This window comes from Rhyacophila brunnea, unplaced genomic scaffold (genome assembly GCF_057557595.1).
Source record: "Rhyacophila brunnea isolate RB1 unplaced genomic scaffold, BYU_Rbru_1.0 scaffold_2, whole genome shotgun sequence".
NCBI classification, from domain to species: Eukaryota; Metazoa; Arthropoda; class Insecta; order Trichoptera; family Rhyacophilidae; genus Rhyacophila; species Rhyacophila brunnea.
Genome location: NW_028232859.1, coordinates 8,543,919 through 8,567,423, shown reverse-complemented (window position 1 = coordinate 8,567,423; position 23,505 = coordinate 8,543,919). Strand labels below are relative to the sequence as shown.

Here is a 23,505-nt window from a genome sequence, read left to right as displayed (position 1 = left end):
TGCTATGAATGACAAAAACTATTAAATTTCTTCAAACAAAAAATAATTAAACCTCCCTTTTTTACATGATATGTATCACCTGTAAATCTAGTAATAAACCTTGGATATTAATTAAACTTAATGTAGGTAGAGATTTTTGAAATAATATTTTAAAAATACTTATACATAATAATATATTAACTATTAAACAAGTTAATTAATTTTATACGTTTTGATTCCCTCGACAATCTAAAGATTTTTTTATGTGCAACATTTCGAATAATACCATGCATACATGGTCAACAAGTTTGCACAACAGCCTGTGTTGTGCAAATTATTTATAGAGGCCATACTACCTAATAAGGTAACCATATATTATTTATTTTATATCTTATTCAAACGTAATCAATTAAAAAATCCCACAGTACCTTGGTGCAACAATGCAAACACAGTGCAAAAATGGTAAATATTTATCTTGTGCTATTAATATGATTACAGAAATCAGTAATGTACATGGGTAAATTACCGCTATTAAGCAAATTTAGAATCCCTTTCATATTTAGTTTCGTTAGATACCTACCCTACTTACCTATTTATTTTCGGCTATCTTAAATACAAATAATTACACAAAATAATAAATTATTGATATACACACCATATACTGAGAATTAGAGGATTACCACAAAACCTTATTATCAAATAGTGGAGATTTTAGTTACATGGACGTCTGTATCGCTGACAAGTATGGAGGCACTTTTGTAATAAAATTATCTATGTGATAAATCACCATTACATCGTATTACAATACAGCAATAATTAATGCATAGTTATGTTGTCAGGATTTTTTGCGTCGATTATTTTGTACTAAGATGTCGATACTTTCCGATGAAGTCACCGCATAGTCTGCTGTAACACCAGCTTTGTAATATTTGTATTCGTTCCTTCACTCGCCACCCTTTATGATGTGCCGCCCCTGTGCAACGTATGATCTGCCTTCCCCCACCGGACGTCATTGACCAAAATACAAATACCTAACTCATGTAAATATTGTTCCATATTCATACTTTTCGTCGACCCGACATTACATTAAATTGTGGTGACTGTGCAGAGTGTCAAAACTTTCAACCAATCATTGCGGTCGTATCAAGGTTGTCACAAATATGAAACAAGTGAACTAGTACGACCAGTAAAATCTGTTAATACAAACCTCCTCTCTGTGGAGGCCCATATTATGATCCTATTAGGATCGGACATGGTCAAAAGAAAAAAGAACCAGTACGACACGTTGTACAAGTAGAATGATCTATATTCTATGAGAAGACATGCTAACAGTGTTGCCATCTTTTTATCACCGAATTATAGTACGCGGTTCAAGAAATTATAGTATGTAGCACGCGTTGTCATTTGTTGGAAATGTATAGGTATTGTGTTTCTCAGGAAAAAAAATTGCGGAAAATTTGAGAAATCATGATGCCTTTTAATGCTTACCGGCGAATTCAAGAAATCTCTCAAATCAAAGTGAAGAGCTTTTTTTACCTCTTTCGAACAAACTTCTATTCTCGTCTCGCCAAATCTCCTTCAACATATTATTATAAAATTATAGCACTTTGCACCAATTTATAGTACAAATAATATAATTATTATTATAGTACGGTTGGAAAAACTAGCAATTAAAGTATTTGTACTATAATTTTGGTCTTCGTACTATGTACGATATTAAAGCGGTATAGTACGCCAAAAATACTATAATTTTGATCAGAAATGTATTTTTATCTTAAAAAAGTTATATCAACATTACAAATATGCCAAAAGTACTAAAATTTCGAAATTTCTGTGTTATAAATTGATGCACTAATATTTTGTAAAAGGAAATTTGGCGAGAAGAGAAAAAATTTGCTTTTGTAAAAAAAGCTCCTTACTTTGATTTGAAATGGAATTTCTTAAATTCGCTGATAAGAATTTAAAAAGGGCATTGGAATTTCTCAAATTCTTCGTTACTTTTTTTTCTGAGAAACTAAATACCTTTATATTTTCGACAAAAATAATGACAACGCGTACTATAACTTTTTCCGAAATACTATAATTTATTGGACCGCGTACTATAATTCGGCAACAAAAAGATTGCAGCACTGCATGTTAATCTGTCCATCTAATAAACACTAAGTATTTAATATCGTTTCAAAAATATATTTTGATAAAACTAATTGGTACAGTTCGGTTATGAGGAATACAGCGGAAAACACATTTTGAAAATACCCGATATACTGGATTATTTGTTAGTTTAACCTAACCAAACCTAACCTAACCTAAACTAACCCAAGCTTACAAATAATCCAGTATATCGGGTATTTTCAAAATGTGTTTTCCGCTGTATTCCTCATAACCGATCTGTACCGACTAATTTTAAAGGTTTGTCTCTGTACGATATATAAAATGTACGATGATATAGTTTTACCAGCCCTGTTAGAAAGATTCTCGAATGTCTCTCTTTCTTGCTCACTCTCACAGACTTCCGTGCAAATCAGATCTCTCGTTCTCGTCGCTCAGTTCAGTTTAGCTACTCGCCCGCGTCGTTTGGTCGTTGTCTTGTTTTGCACCGTTCGCATAACGTGTCGTTATTTGAACATCTCTTGATTAGCTCTGCTATTGGGTTATTACTATCTAATCTGACGAGATCTCGATTAAATGTCGCAAACTTCGCGAGAACTATCTGAGCTCCCAATCCCAGGAAAATAGACATTCGAGTTGGTTAACTTGGCTTGGCTTCTTTCCGCCAAGAATAAATTACAAAGCCATATGAAAGAGTGCAACCGCGGGGCGGCAGTGTGGAATATATTCTTTGGGATATTGGAGTTATAAATCTGCGTTGTCTGGCTGGTTACTTAAACAAAATCTCGTGAAAAACTCTACTTCAACTCAAGTTATTTTGTGTCGTTTTCCTGTAACCAAACTAACTTTTTTAATGTGTAACGGTAGTCTCAGACCTTTCGGTCGTTTCGACATCATCTTTTATAACCAAGTGAGGCATTACTCCGTCCTTCAAATGTGTTCGGAACGTTTTTATACAAGAAATAATCAAGAAACTATCCATAATTTCAACAAACTTTAACAGTGCTTTCATAATCTTTGGCCACTTTGTTCTATTCTTGAACCAGCCGTGTGAGATATCGGAGTAATCGTGGTGTAACATCATCCGACGTCCTTTCATCTACCTGTCTCGCGCAAACCTTACTGCCAGAGGGAAGCAGAGTCGACGCAATCTGTCATTGTTTCCAAAATATTGTACGTTCATCTCCTTTTCGCACGTACTGTCTGACAGAGACGGCGCATCCGCGTTTTTATATTCTATCCTTTACTTTTTACCGCTTCAAGTAATCAACCAACTGTCAAAAAGGAAAAAAATAGACTGGCATAATTCAATAAAATAGTTGTGATTCTGAATGAATGTCAATTGATTTGATACATACAGAAGTTAATCACACTGCTGTTAGTGTTTCCTAGCCCTCCTTTCATTTTCATTCCTTGAACTCTCCTGAGAGACCCATTCTAAAAAAGTTCAAACACTCGGTAATACGAATCCAGTTTTTGGTCGCAAAGATGTCTTGCAAGATGATGGTCCCTCCAAATGAGATGTCTGATACTCTTCTCGCCAAATGTCAGATACCTATCATCGATCTGGCCCATATCGGTAAGTTGTTTTAATTATTTTACCCTACATACAACTTACAAATTTTTAAAAAAAGACGCGGGGACATTCACCCCCACACAGTTCGATTAACCCTACCTAATAGGGTTGCCAGGTTTTGTGGTGGATCAATTATACATTAAATTTGTAGTTTCTATTATTTTTTGAAAGAACATATTATTTTACATAATATTTATAATAATATTATATTGTACAAATTGTGTTTTTCACGCATTTAGTGTAATATCAACAGTAAAACTGTTTTAAATTGTGAAGGTGGATTTTTACATTGACGTATTGATTTAAGTCCCAAATATAATTATTAATGTCTCGAAACTTTTGCAATGTCACGTTGAATTAGTTTGATTATAGTAAAAGTGAAAGTCGAAAAAGAAAGTATTTTTTTTTTGTGAATAAAATATGTTAACACAGGTAGCATGTATACTTATCTACCTAAATAATATCAATTTTACAACACAATAATTTATTAAATTATTTAACTAGGTAGTCATCAAATTGTGATCAAAACGAGATCCATTGTATAAAATATTTCCAATATTATTTATTCTACAATAAATAATATGTAATTCGTCCGTTATTTTTTTGACACACTAGGTACCCCGGGGAAAATTTAAAATGTATTTTTATGCAATTTTTACATTCAAAAAGATACACCAAACTCTAATCGTTATACCTATTTCCAAAAATATAAAATTTTGAACTGAAATATAGGTAACCGGACAAAACAGAACATGACAAAACAAAACAGCCAGGGGAAAAATGAAACATTAATTTTTGTGGAATCTATTTAGGTTAGGTTAGGTCATTATTTCGTTGTACCTAGTCACCCAATCATTTTGAACATATTATATTGATTAAGATGAGATATCCTAAGCTTGCCGGCAACACCGGTTAAGTCCCGTTTATTTGAGGATTTCTAGCGATTAGGAATGCAGAAATTAGGTAAGTATATAATTTGATTTACTATGGCGTATTGAAAATCTGTGCTATTAAAAATCTATCAACATAATAGAGATAGGACAATTCCAATATTAAATTTATATTTTTCCTGAAAGGTCATATTTATATTTATCGTTGTTCTGTTTTGTCCTGGAACCGGCTTTAAATGGTAGCGATAACACTATACACCAGGGAACTCAGATATAATGGGAACTGAAATACGTAACGGGTAAGGCGAAGCAGGTAACCGACTCGAGTAAGGAAGAATCCGAGTTAAACTTACACACGTGTTAAGAATACGTTTTACGTCGAATACTAAAAACTGCTCTCGGTTTATGCATTTACGCTCATTTAATGTTGGTGTATTACACACACTATTGCACGTGCATAATGCGTGCTTCATTTTCGTAGGACACTCACACATTCAAAACCCTGCATCAAGATGCGGCGTATTGAATATAGCCTCTCGGTATTCTATTTATTATCTGTTCTGTGCTATACACACATTGTTAAGCTTTTGTCCACTTGAATATACAGAGCACAGACACACCTGCAGTCATGCATCACCGCAAGACATTTATTATTGTTTCCCTGATGTATAATATAATATTATATTAGAACCTATATTTCGGTTATATCGATATAACGGTGACCGTTCCAGATACTTTAACCAGCTCTAGATGCAAACTAATTATATATTGGACTTGCGAACTAATTATTTGGCTTCCATACTAAGTAGTTACTGTATCGGCAACGGTCACGGTTACGGCTCGCTAATGAGTACCCGGCTTTAGGGTTTTCTTATTGCCAACTTGCCTCTCAATGCTCCTTGGTGCCGATGGGGCCAGTAACGCCCTCCGATTAATGAAGCGCCCAATTTGGAGAACTATAGATCGAATAATCGTTTAAAGTGGCATTACGTTAATAGAATTTTTTTTATTTACTAAGGATTTCAATTTTTATGCCATTTTACGCATTTTAAAATAGGTGAAGAAATGATTTAATGGGGGGGGGGGGGGGGCATTTAACTGATCCTATCTCTGACATGCTCTGACACATTAACATCATTATGGCCATTTAAATACGATAAGAATAAAAAAATATTGCCATGTTTACCTTGAAGCATTCAATTTCCAAGAAAAATGTTGCTGTCATACAAATTGGCGCAAAGTTAATTCAAAATAAGGATTAGAATACGAATCGTAGTTATTTTCTATGGTATTTTACATGCACATACCAAGTCTTCAAGGGCGCTTGTATTTATTTAATCATGTTTACGTATAAAGGTTTTTATGTACTAAATATAATATTGTATATTTTCCGCCTTAACCATTCGTTTGATTAGTTTTATTTTATTATTCTTCAGAATTAAGTAGGCTTATATTGTTGCACTGTACATCATATTATTATAAATCAGCGGTGAACAACCCGCGACCCTCCATGCCACCCATCGCGACCGACTAAACAAAATGCGAAAACATGCAATGATTGTCACAAAATATTATCCATATTATCCAACGTGCTGTCCTTTAAGACTCAAAATCTTTCAGATCGAGGCCTCGAGAATAGTGCTTAGAGCCCAACGTACACCAGAAAAATCTGGTTGATCTGCCTTCTCACTTTTAGAGAAAATCAAAATGTTCCTTGATGGCAAGGAATGCCGATTGGTAGTACCTATGTAGCATGCAGTGTCAGCGATATTACTATCGATGACACTGAGATTCATTTTGTAAACATGTACGTGATGCAGAGTGGAGAGTGACCGAAGTATCTTATAATATGTACTTATACGGCTCGCGAATAATTATAAATTTAATAAAGGTTGTGTATCACTGGTATAAATAAATTAACTTACACACAATTCGTGGTAATGTGATATTGGACGACATACGCACACTAATTACAAATAAATCACCTAAGTATCTGATAAGAAATAAACTTACTTTTTTTTTGCTGAAATTCCACATTTGTATACTTTAGTATCAAAGACTAATAAAGCAATTAAAATACTCACGTAAGGCGATATTAAAATTCTGCTGAAGTTTTGGCATATTTTTATGACATTTTATTATTCGGCAACTGTCTCGCATTAATATTTCTTTTCGGATTTAAAAAGTCAAGTTTCGCTGACTGGCAACACTGCTGTTATTCGTGCACAATGAATGGTTGCAGTGAAAGTTAGCCATAATAATCGTGGCATATCATGTTGTCAGCTGTGTCCGCATTGCAGATTTCAGATTTATTAGATGTCAAATAAATCCATACTACATGCGGAACAAGTAGATTTAACTGGCAACTTTGCTTTATTGAAAAAAACTTTTGCCTGCGGCAGTGCGGCACCACACTATACTATGTATTGGTCCGAATAACTGGATAACACATACCTATTGTTGTATCATATGACGTACGATTTTATGTATCTTATATTATGTCGTAAACACTTCTTCTTCGATGGCGCTACAGTTCAAGTCGAGCCGGAACGGTACCCCGCACGTCTTTTCCAGTTCCTGATTTTTAGCAGCTTGTTGTTCGTAAACACTAGACACAGTTTATATTTTAGCAATCAAAATAATATGAGAGGGCCCTAAAACAAATGGAATATATTTTATTTGTTTCGTCCAAACGCGGAATTGCAGGATTGAAGAAATATAAATCCCGTAAGCTCAGGAGAGAAATCCCTGAGCCCGGTCTGGTCACTGAGCGAAGCGGAATTTTAACTGCAACTACTAATTTTCAGAATTACCGTCGACTTTTTCGGGTTTCTGTCATTTAGTGATATTTAATATTTTGATGTACGAGTATGAATCCATCCGTAGGTATAGAATATTGGTTCGATACACATACTCGGCACAATAATAATATGAACCTCTATTTTTTCAGTACCTATTGAATATGGCAGAGTAGGTATGTAGTGAATGTCATAAATGATAGAAACGCTGAAATTCTGACAGATCCTGCGGAGCGGTTTGGTGCTGCTCATAAAAAATATCACGTATCATGGAGTTACCACTCTCCCACACGTCGACGAAGACATAGCGTGTCTATACAGCTGTAAATATAGTTGGGTATTTCCCGAGAAAATCTCAATCTCGAGATTCGGGAATTCCCAAAATGATGAAATTTTGAATTCTCGAGATTCTGGATTTCCAGAAAAGAATTCTTGAGAATTCTCGAGATATCGGGAAATTTAAAAAAAACCTGTGAAACTCCTAAAATCAGTGTAAAAACAGACAAATTCCAAAAAAAATGTAATTTTTTTTATTAATGTAAGAAGACAAACAAAATAGAAGTAGGGAAACAAAAATAATTGAAAAAATTACTTATTAAAATAGAATTTAAAAAAAAACAGACTGTCAATCGCTGCGTCTGACAATCGCGTACGCTTTTGAGACACAAAATTCCCTGATGTTGTAAATATTGCGCTCATTTTGAGCCGACGTTGGCTTAATTGTGTTTAATGCCCCGATCAGTCTTTGAACGTTTTGTGTTTTATGTCCACTTTTTTAATATAGAAAATCGTTGTTCAATTAACATTTGATAATAAAGAAATTCCGAATCCCGAGAAAAGATTCTCGAGATCCGGGATTTCCCGAAATGCTAAAAATTTCAATTCTCGATATTCGGGATGGGAAATCTCGAAAATTTATAGAGAATTCCCGTCGGGATATTCCCGAAACCCAACTCTAGCTGGTAGACACAGAAGTAGAACTCGACATAGAAACACTTGTGTTTATTTTTTTAGTCATTCTGACCATATTATATTATTTAAAAAAAAATGTAATACCTATCTCATTGTCGGCTCCTCATTGCAATTGCTTGGATTTTCGTAATTTTAATATTCCAGATTGATATGCTTGCGGCATAGGTTTGTTTGGTTTATTTATTGAGGACATGGTTCGCAGCCATTTCGAAGCGTTTTAAAATTGACGTGGATAAATGCATTTTGCGACATGGTTGACCCGCTTACGGAAATCTTCGTGTGCTTTTATTTAGGTCGGCGACACAGCACCTTTTCCAAGCAAGGTGATCTCGTCGTGGCCGTAAATTTGATCGCGCGGACAATATCGCTCACGTGGATACACTTACAACCTTATTCTAAAAACTATCACTGCGATATTGAAGAAATATTTCTTCTGTAATTTTCAAGCAAGTTCTCAGTTCCCAATGAATACGAAAAAATATTCATCAGAATCACCACCGCCTTGCGCTACAAAGAATCTTCCAGGGTTTTTGCAAGGCGGTTAATCGTCTCTGTTCTGGCAGAACACACTAACTGGAGAATATTAGTTTTGAGTAATTTGACTTTGAAGTTGTTAAAATGTTTGAAATGGTCTATCATGTGAGTTTATTGCGTAATCGTAAAAAGGATGACTTTAAATAAAGACTGTTTATTTATTAAGAAGGTTTCCAGACGGTAAAGTTTGAAATAAGGAACATTTTGGTATAACTAACTCAATATGTCATGTTTTCGAATTAGTGTCTTCTGCCAGAACAGTGACGGTTTCATAGGCCCTGGCCGAATCCAAATTAGCAATACCCGATGCGGGTAGACGAATAGTTTTCAATAAGGCATATTTCTCAGCCGGCACAATTTTCATTTGACTAGCATCAAGTAGAGTACCTAGTTCGTGTGCCAAAGTCCTGGAAGAAACTCGATAGTAAATGCGAGGTATCCATAAAGGCATCTAGAAAAAAAGCATACAGCCAATTGAATTGAGTTGCACAAGTAGATTGTTTTTATATATTCCTGAATAATGTAGTAACCGTAAAATACTTGTACAAAAAATGGTAAAATAAATTAACGACGATCAATTGTTTTTTTTTCATCTTGAAATATGGACTGAAAAACAATGAAACCGCATGAGAAGGTACGTGAAAGCGTTTTTACAGTGCCTAATTAAAAGTAATTTAAAATATCTTCCTACTTATTCAATTCACGTGGTATGGTAAATTTCGATATTATCAGTTACATTGCCTACATTACATACATACCGTTATCATTCATAACAAATGTGGCTGTAGGTATCTATATGGCATTCTTTTTTTGAACTGATTTATTCGCGGAGATAATAATTGTGGCCACAAAGGAAAAATAAAGCACCATTATGTATTTTTACTCTATGGTTACCGTTAGCGATGGTGCCCACAGAACGCGTCGGGCGCGCGAAGTCTGCGTATGCAGTGTTTATTCATAACCATAATCACACGTCTCTTCCCGCGCATTACCCTTCACCTATGTTATAAGCGGCCCAAGCAGCACAAAATAAATATTATTACAGCGCCTCTCATAACAAAGCAATAAAAATATTATATTATTTCGGGCTTGTAATTAAAATTTACGATGACATTATTCAACCAGCGATAAACTGAACACGCAATAAAATAAAACAATGACTTCTCTGTAATTGAATAATTGCTTTCCGCCCGTCGATCGACTATGCCTCGCGCAGCGTGTTTTTACTCACTGTGTTCAATGAATGGACTCCATTGTATTTTCTTTCATTCGTATCGCCGAGAAGCGGTGATTCGCGAAAAAACGATGATTCATGCGGCGCGCGCGTAAAATGCGTCGTCAAATCCAGTGGGCGCTGGCGTATTTGATTACGTTGTATTTTCGTTGATTTACGCGCCACTTGTAGAAATTTTGCGCGAGCGCCGCACTCGCTGCGTCAATGGGCTTTATGCCTTAGCGCAATAAATTGCGTTTCGGATTTAGAACAGTAAAATATGATAAAATGCCACCAGAACGTACCTACAATACAAACATTTTAGACTCCAGGAATAATCATCCTGCTTACTATACATTCACATTATTTAATCTGGCCCCTTCGGCGTAGCTGAAAATATTAGGCCTCCATGCATAGATCATGCAAGGGTTCCTCTTAAAAAAGTTACGTTTAAATCATGTATGAACTACGTTATCCATGTTATTATAAGTGAAGACAACAACGCTATACGTAAGATGTTTATTGATAACATTAATACGATTGTATTAATTACAATTATTTATCCTATTATCATTTGAGACATTCGCAATCAAAAATAACTCTATATGTACATTGTTTGTTTATTCTTGAGACGTTATTGCACGGGGGCAAAGAACTGGTATCCTTTAATCGTCATTTATATTTTGCGTATATTTTAAAATAACTATAAACAATGGAATTAAATAAAAAATAATTTAACATAGGTTTATATTTCTGGAGGAAAAATACAATATTTTCAACGTACATACTGTTTATATTGTTTTGTTGCAATATTAAAAACGGTAATATAAATAAAATAATATTATTCACTTGAACATGCATGATTATTTATTATTGTGGCTTGTTAAATGCGTCTATTCGAGAGGGAAAATACAATTTCCAATATCCTGTTTTCTTGTTTTTCTTTTTCCAATATTACATGTTTAAATCAGTAACTTCTTGATACTTCCTGTGCATAATATTATCTGCATTTATTATTGTATATTATTTTTATAAGTGAACACTTTCTAAGAACCTACAGTTCCCTCGCTATTCGCGTGGGTTCCATTCACTTGAAATGCCTCGAATATCAAAGATTAGCCTCCATATAAAAACGGGTATTACAATATATAAAATTTAAAGTCTTTTTCTTCTCAAGTTCCAGATGCAATCTTTTTCAATTATCACGATGGTGTAGTGATAGCTCTATCTTATCGTTTATTAATTCACCATGTTGAACATTTATTTACCTTTAATAAAACAGGTGTTTATTGAAATTGCGGTCAGAATTTATTAAAACAGCCGGTTCTCCACCAATAAAAATATTATATACATATTTTAGTTTTTAAACATACTTAATGATTTATTTTTTATACAGTGTCATCACTCATCAGTCATCAGTTCAATTTTTTACATGTTGTTTTGTGATAAGATAATAATATTATCTAGGTGATTTATAAGCCACGCTTAGGCGCGTAATAAAGTAATTTAAACATTATTTTATAGAAATATCCACGTATTACAAGAATTCTTTAAAAAGAGAACATACGTCATTACACAATCCATTTACTGGTTCGGGCTACACGTTTACCACGTTTTTATTAGCTCGTATTCTTGTTTGTCCAAGATTTGTATTGGACGATTGAAGATTTTTAACTAACTTCCCGACTAGCTTAATATTTGAAACTTTTAGAATATATCAGAACACGACGACAATGCATTATTTTAATACTTTTAGCCATTTTTAAGCTGAATTGAATTCATTTTCAGTTAATTCTGTTTTGTATGGAAAGTTATTATTGTTGGTTGCTAAGGGGGTCCTAGCAACTAAATTATTAATATATACGTGCGTTACTATGGAAATCAATATGAAATGTCAAAATGACATTTCAGTATTCTATATTTATTTAGTATTTCTATCAAGTACAATAAAAAGTTTTTATTAATACATAGAATTGTCAAGTTTATATGATTCAACAGAAAATTTAAAAACGTGGTATATAAAAAGTTCTTTTTATCTTGTAATTATTACTTATATCTTTTTACTCGCCACTAAGTATTGTCCTACGGGTCGCGAATTCGAATCCCGCGGCTGGAGCATTTTCATATCTTGTGTTTGCATGCAGCGTTTGGGTCATTGAAATGAGCCATCGTCTAACAATCAAAACTCGAAATAGTCCGTTGAAATATTTCCAGCTTGTGTACGTCTCGTTTGATTGGAGCGGGAATGTTTTGTTTACTTAACAATATCACATTTTTAATTTACTTCTGTATGTACTTGTACGTAATGTACTTTTTTATGATTTTACCGAGGCTTTGACTGCGACTCGTTGTCATATCGCCTCTTCTCATCTAGAAGAGGATCCGCCGACCAGGTCCTCACTCCAATTCTGTTACAATTCTGCCAAGCTCTTCCGTCCTACCCACCGCCAGGGCACCTTTCAATTATTATTCGTAGACATTTTCGAAGATATACGCAATTCGCAGCTGTACTCTGTGTCGTTCATATTATGTAGGGCATTGTACTGCTGTATGTACCATGTCCTCCAAAACATCACATTTTTCGCAGAGCTGCGAATCGCTTAAATTCTTCCCATGAGGACATGAAATCTTTTACCCATTGTGTGTCCTGTTCTTAGCCTCAGTAGACTGCGGAATCTTTAACGTGAGACCTAGCGGCGGCGCCCGTGTCGTATCCTGTCTATGGTTTTCGATTTCGAAATATCGTAAGTACTGAAACGCGAGAGGAGGGGATCTATTTCTCCAAGCCGCCACCTATCACCGTAAAGATCTCGTACCATATCAATTTCTCTTCAGGGTACCAAACTTGGGGATGGTATAATGTACTTACTCCATTTCCCCTTTTCTAGGGATGCCCTGTGGTATGTACTTAATCAATATGATATCACTTACTCCGATATTTCGAAATTATATTGTATACATGTAACTAAGAAAATAAATATGCTGTTTTTTTAAATTTAACTTTTTTAAAAATAAATACTTAATAGCTATTAATGTAGCATTATTGAATATATTCGCATACTTTTTCCGGAACACATCAGAAACAATATAGTGAGTCGTAAACTGTGCAAATATTAATTTGTATTTAATGACATGAAAAATTAGTTCAAGAAAAGCAAGGAGTGGATGTACAACGCGTACTATTTAGTAGGTACTTAGATAATACCGTGGTGTATGTTATCAAGTTGTATTTTGTTTGTAAGACGAATTTCAATGTACTGATCAACAAAACTACTGTAAACCATAACAATTACTAGGTTTTATTCTTCTGATCTCTATACAGAGTGTTTAGTTAGGTCACCCGAAGTTCTAAAAGTACTTTATTTTTCATACATTCTATCAATAGTGAAGAGCGCTTCTGATGTGAAATCCACTTTACGTTACATTTTAATATAAACGCCTCGAATGACTACATAATAGATTTTTTCTAAAGTACGTAAATTTTAGAGCCTACTGTTATGATTTATGTAATAATAGAAAACATCGTTTCTACTTCCACCACGACGTCTTTTATGTTACCATCTTGAGGAAGTCTTTTCTTTTCAAAATTATCAATTATTTTGTTCTCTCCAAAACTTACTCCGAAGGTTGGGTTTCCATTGTCCATCATGATTTACAGGACACCAAGCTTTGTATTGTGTCAGACGAAGTAATAATTATGGTAATTATTTACCCACCGTTTATCTAATTAAGTAATAATTAAAGTTTTTTAAACGCGCCATCTCCAACATATTGTAGCTATAATCAACTCCGATCGGAATTAAAATGTACTTTTTTTCTAATAACTGTCTGTTATATTATTAAGTATGTTCTTTATTACAACGTATAAATTTCAAGAATATCACCATATCATCATATCTGTATTATTATAAAAATATTAAGTTATCCAGTTAAGTATAATTATTATAAATATTGTTTTTTTTTTTTAATTATTTTCTGTATTTTTTTGTTTGTTTTTATGTTATCGTTATTTTTTTTTATATACGTAATAAGTATGTGTACTTTTACTATCTTGCTGTTTTATTATATTATTATCTTGTATCTAAGGACACTTTATTGGTTGCAACATTCTCGTTTTAATCGTTTTTATAATATGTATTAAGTATTTATAATAATAACAACTTAGTGTAACTGTTTTTTAAAATTACTTAAATAAAAATAAATATTTTCATGTAGTTGAATAACCATCTAAATAAATACGACTATAATTGAAAGCTGTTACGAATTTGAATATCATGAGAATATTTAAGTACCAAACTGATTATACAAACGATGCTGCTTTATTAAATGAAATAAAGTGTTTGTAAACATTAGGACACTCTTAAATTTGTATATTTTGTGAAATCTGTCTGGGTTGATAAGAATAATTTCCGTACACCTTCTGACAGGGCAAGGACCGGGTGCAATGACTTCTTCGAAGCGCATAAGCCACCTATTTTCGAACTTTCCTACGTATTATTTTTACTCTCGTTTTCTAAACAAACACTCTTCACAACTAATGAGCTCTCATTTCTCATGATTTTTGTCTCACGGGAACTTGGAAAGTCGAATTGCTGATGATTGATTAATTAATTTTATTATTCTGTATAACAGTAATCTTCAACTATTTTTGACCGTTTTCCAGTGGTGTAGTGGAGCCGGGTCGGCGATCCGGGACCTTTTCCAGGACAGATCGCGTCCCGGTTCTGATCAATATTAATACTATGTTACTTACTCACAATAATTTGAAATCACGTGAATATAGAAAATTATGCCATTTTTTAAAATATTATGTAAGTACCTACTATATTTTGCATTTTAGACTTTCTATGATCGTTGACCAAGTATTGGTTAACTGAAACTGTTATTTTTCATTACGAGTGTACAACATTAATTTTTCTCAGTAAACCTAGAAATAAACTGCAATTTAAAATTTAAATAACTAACCCATAAATACTGTGAAACGAAAGAGCTCACACAACCGTATAAATGTATCTACTTATATTGAAAATATCGCTTTTGCACTTATAATAAATTTATTAAAGACGAAGACCCCAGATACCTATAAGCATGGCCCCCACAAGGGGAAGGCTGACAGGGCTCTAGCCTAGGGGCCCGGGCTAAGGGGGGCCCGGCGTGGCGGGTTAATCACATATTTAAGATAAACACACATCACAAATTTGCTCTAATAGTAGGTAAAAAAGCTATTTCGCGACAGAGAATTTTACATTTAAAAAATGAGGTCGTTAGATGCATTTTGATTGTTTTGTTTTGATACTTGACAACTACATAATTCAAGTAGATGTATTAAAACTACAAAAATCCCTAAGAATATACCGAAGGCCGTTACTTTTACCTCTAACACAATTTTGAAAACGCTTCTGTTGTGCGTCACACATTAAACTTAGCGATAGGTAGGGGGCCCGCCAAAGATCCTGGCCAGGGGGCTGTTTTAGGAGTGGGGGTCATGCCGATAAGTATATTTAAATTTGAGTAAGTATAATGACCATATATAACCATTGACGTTTAATGGTAACCTTTACACATCCTATATTTATTTATATGACTTGTAGGTATCTGATGATGGTTTGCACTCCGAAATAGTGATTTACATTCATATTATAATATGTATTCAATACTGTACAATTATTATGAAAAACAGATGTATCTTTTTATCGAGTTACGACGGAGTAAACATACAATTTGGTGACGGTTTTTTTATTTCTTACTTTTAGTGAATCTGGTGTGATTTATAGTATTATTATGATTTCCTCCGCTTCACCAGACGTATTTACTACGAGTACCGAATGAAATATACAAAAATAAAACGGTACAATGAACCGAGGTGGAAAAAAATACTCGCTTCCGTACGCTATGGTAAGTATTGCCAATTTTTAAATATAACATTCATTCATTTGGAACATTAGGTCAATAGGTATTTATGGAGGCCGTAACATTGAAAAGTTCATTTGGAACAGTTTACTTGTCACTTCGGACAGTGTTTTTGAATAATTAACAATGCTTTCACTTTGTGTCGGACAGAGTACCTAATTGAAACAGTTTTTGAGTAATCGTTTCAATTCCACAGTTAATTCATTGAAAATTATTAATATAAGTACCTATTTGATATAATTGGTACTATTTACAAAGCATTGAAAAACACATTGTTTTAATCAAGATGGAACTTGATTATAATACTTAAAATATTATGATGCTGAAGAAAGGTTTACGAAGAATCATGATTGTTTTGGCTGTCATTTTGCATTGGATATTCATTTGTAGTAAAATTCACACTCAACTACCTATTGATATTTATTTTCATGAGACGAACAGAAATACAAATAATCACCTGGCTTTAGTGTGGCCCACGGTGACCGAGCGGCTTAAGCGTCTGGTTATAATGTCGTGGGTCCCAGGTTCAAATCTCGGGTCTGGCAAATACACATACCTATTGTTTTTCAATTTGTGTTTGGAGTCAAGAGTATGGACCTAATAGGTTGAGCAAGTGGCTAACATCCATTTCTCGTAAAAACGAAATCTGTAAATACAACCTCCACTCTGTCGGAGGGCCGTAATGATCCTTCAAGGATCGCACATGGTGAAGCAGTAATAGTAGTCAAGTGTTACAATCCTAAAATAAGTTTTTTTTTTTTTTTTTTAAATATTAGTAATTCTTATTCTAATAATTATTCAATATGTATGCAACAATCATCGGTTTCTACAAGCAATTTACTATTTTTTTTTTATAATTAGGTACATATTAATAACCATGTCCTAACTTTTTCATACAACGTAGTAATTTTGAACAATCACAAACACCCGGGATCGAACCTAGAACTCTCGGGTGGAAGGCCAGGGCATTACGCACTGCAACACGGGAGTCGCTTCGAAGTATGAGCAATAACTAACACTGCCATCGAATTTTACAGTTTCATGTCACGGCCTGATTATAGTGGGCCTTATTAAAATTAATGGTATACCGCTATCGAAGCATCCGTCAAAAAGGAAAGATATTTGTAAGTATCAAATTAGCGATCCTTATCGGCGATAGTTTTTTTTAAGTCGCAAAATATCGTCAATCGTTCGTCATATTATCCTTATTATGTAGAGAAGGGAGAGTGAATTACAAATTCGTTCAAGCAGCAGAACTATATTATTATACCACCATAAATCGTCCGGTGTTCGAATTTAGGACTAAGGTCATCACTCAGCAGTCATCACTAGGGAGCGGATTTATATGCAACAAAAAACATGATTATATGCATGCACATATGCACTGACAGTCATTAAAATATGCATTAAAACCAAAGAAATATGCAGTTAAAAATTTATATTTTTATGGAAAATTTTTTAAATACCCACTTCACCCAATATTACTGATAAAAAATCGAATAACAAATTTATAATCTCAAACAATATAATACAATAACAAAAAAACACAAATAATCAATATACCTAAAGTTAATCAATTACAATTTTCAAAATAGTTTGTTTAAAAGTACGAATAATTGAATAAGAAATGCAATGTAAACTATACACAATTGTAAAAAAAACGACACACTTAACTATTTCTAAATACTATTATTTACTGTTTTTTCCTAAAAAAAGTTACAATATTTTTTTTAATATTGTGCTCTGGCATTAAAATTTGTCAGTATTTTGTTCATATGCGGAAAACGACCTCTCAACGTCAACAGACCTGTGATTGCGCAAAATTTAAATAAAGGTGCTCGAGTTAACTTCAGTTTTCTGGTAAATCCAAAATTCGAGGATGCCATTAAAACATGCAATTGCACCGAAACTATCTACCTACCTAATTTAGTATCTAATATTTCAATAAAATAATTTAAAAAACAAAAATTATAAATGCAAAAACCCTAAAATATGCATTTATTTATGAAATATGCACTAATGTATCAAATATGCTCTAACGTCTCAAATGTGCATTTATATGCACAATAAAATTTTATTTTTGGATTCTGCGTCTTTCAAAACGGATTTCTGTGCAACTCTCATAACTGTGCATACACCCAAACAAAACATGCACTAGCATATAAATCCGGGCCCTAGTCATCACACTATACAAAGTACTGCATGATAATAATATGTCAAATGTTAGCATATTGTGGCGCCCTCACTCAGCGTACAACTTATACTGGTCACCCAGCAAAGGAGACCTAACCTAACATATTCATTGACTTTCACGACTCAGTGATTCGTAGATAAGTGTCTGTTTAACTTTGGAGAGGCATTACAAAATAGTATCAGACAATGACAATTACATTATGGATTACAATCAATCAATCTTAGATAAACATAAGTCCCGCATACAATTCCGCATTATATTTTAATTGCAAGGTTATCTTTACATGAAAACAATGGAAATCATCTTGATATGCATATTTCCTACATCCATAACTCAATAATGGCGGACTTATGCATTGTTATGCTGGCCACATCGAAATTCCAGTAGTGGAACCTTGACCATTCCGTCTGAAGAGATTTCGGAGGTCACCCTTCGACATCCTACGCATTCAAAATAGTTATGATCATTTTTTATGGCCAACAAGTATTACTTACGTAGACATTTTTTTTCGATCGTTGAACCGATCCAGGTTAATGAGACGAAATTATTGTGACGTCACATGACAGTAATTGGGTAAATACCTATTCAATGACATGTGGTTTGATAATACTATGTCAGTATAAATTTAAATTCAATAAATCCTTTCAGTAATCACACATAGAAATGTGTCACATTGTGTTGGTGTTAATGTATTTTCAATTAATTGAAAAAATATAGTGGAGGTAAATAGGGTAAAAGAGTAAGTTATTGCACACCCTCGCATAGAATAAGTTTCATATAACTGCGGGTCTAAAGGCAGGGTCCCGCTAGCAACGTTTATAGGACGATTAGCGACTGAATTGATATGCGTAATGTCGAGTATTGTCTATCTTTCCTCTATGTCCATGTAGGTGGATCATCTAGAATTATAGACACCACACGGCACTTGAAGAACCCCTGTCACTTGTCAGTCTTGTTGTGTCTTATCAGGCTATTCTGGCATTCCATAGCTCCGCCGCCTGCATGGTTTGCAGCGGAATCTGATTGGCTTTTATAAAAGGCATTCCAGACTCCAAGTCCAACATCATATCTTCGCCTTAGATGCGATTAGAGGCTGCGTGGTCCGTTCTCCTTTTCTGACAAGTAATACCCTAGTATCCGTCGTTTTAAAGCAGTGGTGCACAACCTATTTGAAAGAAGGGCCAATTTATTAATTTTTTTAATTTTTGACGGGCCGCAGTGGGTTAAAGTGTTGAAAAATAATGACATATTTATACTAGACGAGACATACATTTTATTGTTTAAATTTATGTTTTATGTCAGTGACAATGCAAATTGTATATGTATTCCTTTGCGACTGCATAATTTATCCACATATCAAACATAGAATTTTGTCGTATTTAATGAAAAATTTGGTGATTAAGTACCTACTTGTTATTTTGCATCTCTGTTTTAAAGTACCTAATTAGTCTAGAATCTCAGCATACGTAGTAAGGTGCCAGAGTCACTACCGTCATGCAGTATCGTCAGAATGCAAGCGTTCAACGGTTGGTTATGAGTGTTATGATCATGGCCCCCACAAGGGGTGGTGGGTTGACAGGGCTCTAGCCTGGAGGTCCGGGTACAGGAGGGGCTCGGCGTGGTAGATCAACCAGATAAGTGAGATAAACACACATCACAAATTGACCCTAATAGTAAAAAAGTCGCCTGCGGTACTAATTTACTTCAAAGGTTGATTATGGTTTTAAAACATGTAGTTATGTGATGCAATTTTTGTCGACACTCGACAATTCAATAATTCAATTGGATGTATTAAAATATACTAAAAATATACTAAATGCCTACTCTTAATTTTACCTGGAACACCATTTGGAAAAAAATACTGTATAGCGTAGAGCACCATACTGCCTTCTTAGTGATAGGTAGGGGGCCTACCAAAAACCCTAGCCTGGGGGCCCGTTTCAGGGTGTGTGGTCTATGGTTATGACCGTGCATAACGGACAGTTCCATACATTTCGCATTATGTTGAATGCTGCTTCAGATATTCTCATTCGAATTTACGTTTTTATTCAACATACATGCAAAGAAAACTAACGTGATATTATAATATAATATCATCCCGATCAAGATTTTCCTTTGATATCTAAATAATGTACGGACAGAATGTCGAGAGCAGGGAACACATAAGTCATAAAACAATGCGAAGTGCGTTACCTTCTAGTGTGGTTATACAATTCACGAGTGGAGAAATATGGGATAAACACGTTATGTTTGTATCATAATCTGCGTTAAAGTTTGTCACCTAAACGTAACGCGTATTCAATATTTGTGATATTTGAGGGCATTTAGTTAGAGAATCCGTATTGTGTTTAATGGGTTGCCCCTCATTAAGTCATAAACTCTTGGTCTATGTCCTATGGCGACCGACTTTCGTATTTTTGTCTTATTGTTCTGTTCATTAGTCAAGAGTTTCGACAGCATTGTATAATCGGGTACTGAGTTTATGGTTAGATGGAGTCGTAGGTATATTTTATGCCATCAGTCGCGCATAAATGCTACCTTTAAACGCCTTACCCAGACCAGCCGTTAAAACTGACGTTTCGCAAATTTCGACGCCTCGAAAGATACTCAGACCAATTCTCATTGATCAGCTCTGCTAATTATTTGTAGTTCGCAATAATTACGGGTTTTTTTCGGTATAGTATACTAATGTCAGACTCCAATCAATTAGACACCTTGACATACTGATATAGATATTTGAGTTAGATACTGCCTTTTGTAGGCTGCGACCTCCATTACCTCATTTGATGATTGCATGTAGCCCTATTTCACACGTGTGGGTCTATTAGACATGAAACAATGGGACAATCAATTAATCATTATTCATCAATCATTACTCATTAGCATCAGCACATTTTCAAGGCGCTAAGTCATTAATTATCATTGCTAAATATTTTTCTTCTTTCTATTCAAAAGTATTCTGTCTAATTTGCTTGCCCCGATAACAAGGTAGGTACATGACCATGACACATCGTGAGCATTCTTTTTTCTTCCGTTGTATACAACTATTCCACCGTTTGTGATTCTAATTCAGAAGCAATGGCTGTGTTCAACCAAATTTCTTCGGATATTGATTGATAAATTCCACTCAAAAGTTGTCACATTCGCATTCCTTTTTTAAATTTACCGTATTATAGAAGGTACCGCCGCCCCCATGGGACACCAACTATGTATATCTAAATTCTATATCATGCTACAAAGTAAATAAATTATTATAAATGAATCTTTACTTTTTATATTTTAACTATAGTTTAATTTCTAATCAAACACGGCTTGTGAGATATAACACATTTATTATATACGTTATAATATTCAGAAACTTTAGACACTACATTATTATTGTCAATTTTTTGCTATAAATCTGTTTTTTTGGCAGTCAAATATCTCACAATCGTTGCAAAAACCGTCATATCCTGAACGGCAGATTATTTTCTCATGCTTCGTATTGTTGCGCGGAAATTTCAATCATTTGTAATTCATACAAGTGCAATTTTACTGTGGTTATAATTATGAAGCTGTGTTATTGTGAAATCTTTTAGTTGAATTTTCAACAGGAAAATGTTAAGTACCTACATCATTATTTTTCCCCCTAAATTTAATAATTTATTGTCAATGCTGCATACGATTGTCTGTTTTTGATCCACAGTGTCGTGTTCGGAAATGTGTACGTATGCAGTTCGCCGTATTCACTTCACCGTGAAATGTTGTATCGGAAATATATGGTCGTATATTAAAGACGTCCAACCTCTTTTGGTCGTATAGTAGGTACTGAGATAAAATTCATGTCTAAATAAAACACGTTTCTTGTCATTTTACAGGAAGTCAGCGGCAAACAAATTTTGAAAATAGCCGATATACTGGATTATTTGTTATGTTGGGTTAGGTTTTCATTCTTGAAGGAACATTATTGTTGCAATGCTCCATGAACAACGCGTATTTTTTCATCTCAGTGCTATTATAGAGATGACCGAGAACTGTGAAATTGTAGATTTTGTAACGCGGAAAATGGTTAACATCATGAAAATATTGTTTATCTAGTAAATGAAGAAAACAAAATTCCCCACAGAAATGTGGTGATCATTTGTCATTTATAACGTAGTTACTAAGTGTACGCATTTCGAGAAAAGATAATACTATATCGGTTAGCTCATTAGTAAGTAGGTACGTTATAATTTTGATCATTCGTCGACGTTATGTTAATTGTTATTGCAGTCACGGTTAATTTGAAGTAAGTGAGAATGCAATTGCGATACACGATTAAAATCAGTCATGGTATAACATTATTACGAAACGTGATTTTCAGTATGTAAAATCATGTTTTATGATTCTGATTTTAGATATTAATAATATTGACAGTTTTAACTAAATGTGACAGGATTGCGTTATTATCCTTAGCCCAGTCTAACCGAAATGGTGAGCGCTGTCCAGGCATATTATATCCTAGTAAAATCACTATGGTTCCATGAATAAACAGAACGATGACAAAACGGAACACCGATAAACAGAACTATGACATTTCAGGAAAAATATAACATTTAATATTGAAATTGTCGTATCTCTATAGTCTATACTCTATATTATGTTGTGTAGATTTTTAATAACACAGGTTTTCAATAGGCCGTAAAAAATCATGTTATATAATTTCTGCAATCCTAATCGCTGGAAAGCGTCAATTAAACGGGACTTAACTCAATGTTGCCGGCAAGCTACGAGTAGGTATATCTTGTCTTAATCAATCTCAAATAATATGTTCAAAATGCTTGGGTGACTAAGTGCAACGAAATAATGAGTTTAATAATTATGTGGAGTTGTGCATGATTATCAAAATCAAGGAGATAAATTGGGGTTTTTACGCCAAATGACCAACTTGCAGAGATTATAATATTATATATTAAATATTTATATATATATCTTTTATAAACGTAAGTTTTATAAGTATTTAATTAATAAATAGACACGACAAAAATTAATGTTTTATTTTTTCTACTGGCTGTTCTTTTTTGTCCTGTTACCAGTCACCATAGATACCTCGTACTGTCACCAAGTCAGGTGTAATAGTCCAAGAACTTGGATGCGACCCACCAATATGTAAGTATTTACTAAATTTATTGTAATAATAAGGTCGGACTTCACTGCCTGATCCGCTGGATCAACATGGTGTGTGCGTGCATTTGCAAATGTCCACTTCCTCAAACTACCGCTGTGACGTAGACGCCAACTTGCTCTAAAAATGCTCCGTAGATATGATATTGATATTTTATATATATTGGCGTACAACATTTTTATGTAGT

The 23,505-nt window shown here is 34.0% G+C and overlaps 1 protein-coding gene across 1 annotated transcript in view; it reads left to right on the top strand.

Annotated features, from left to right (window-relative positions):
- Nucleotides 1-2,524: 2,524 nt before the first annotated feature.
- LOC147071807 (uncharacterized) overlaps nucleotides 2,525-23,505 on the top strand; it is a 65,894-nt gene continuing 44,913 nt past the window's right edge. The window contains exon 1 of the mRNA XM_085947668.1: nucleotides 2,525-3,667. Within this exon, the coding sequence (XP_085803794.1) occupies nucleotides 3,577-3,667 (91 nt within the window). The 5' untranslated portion in view covers nucleotides 2,525-3,576. The remainder of the gene's footprint in view (nucleotides 3,668-23,505) is intronic.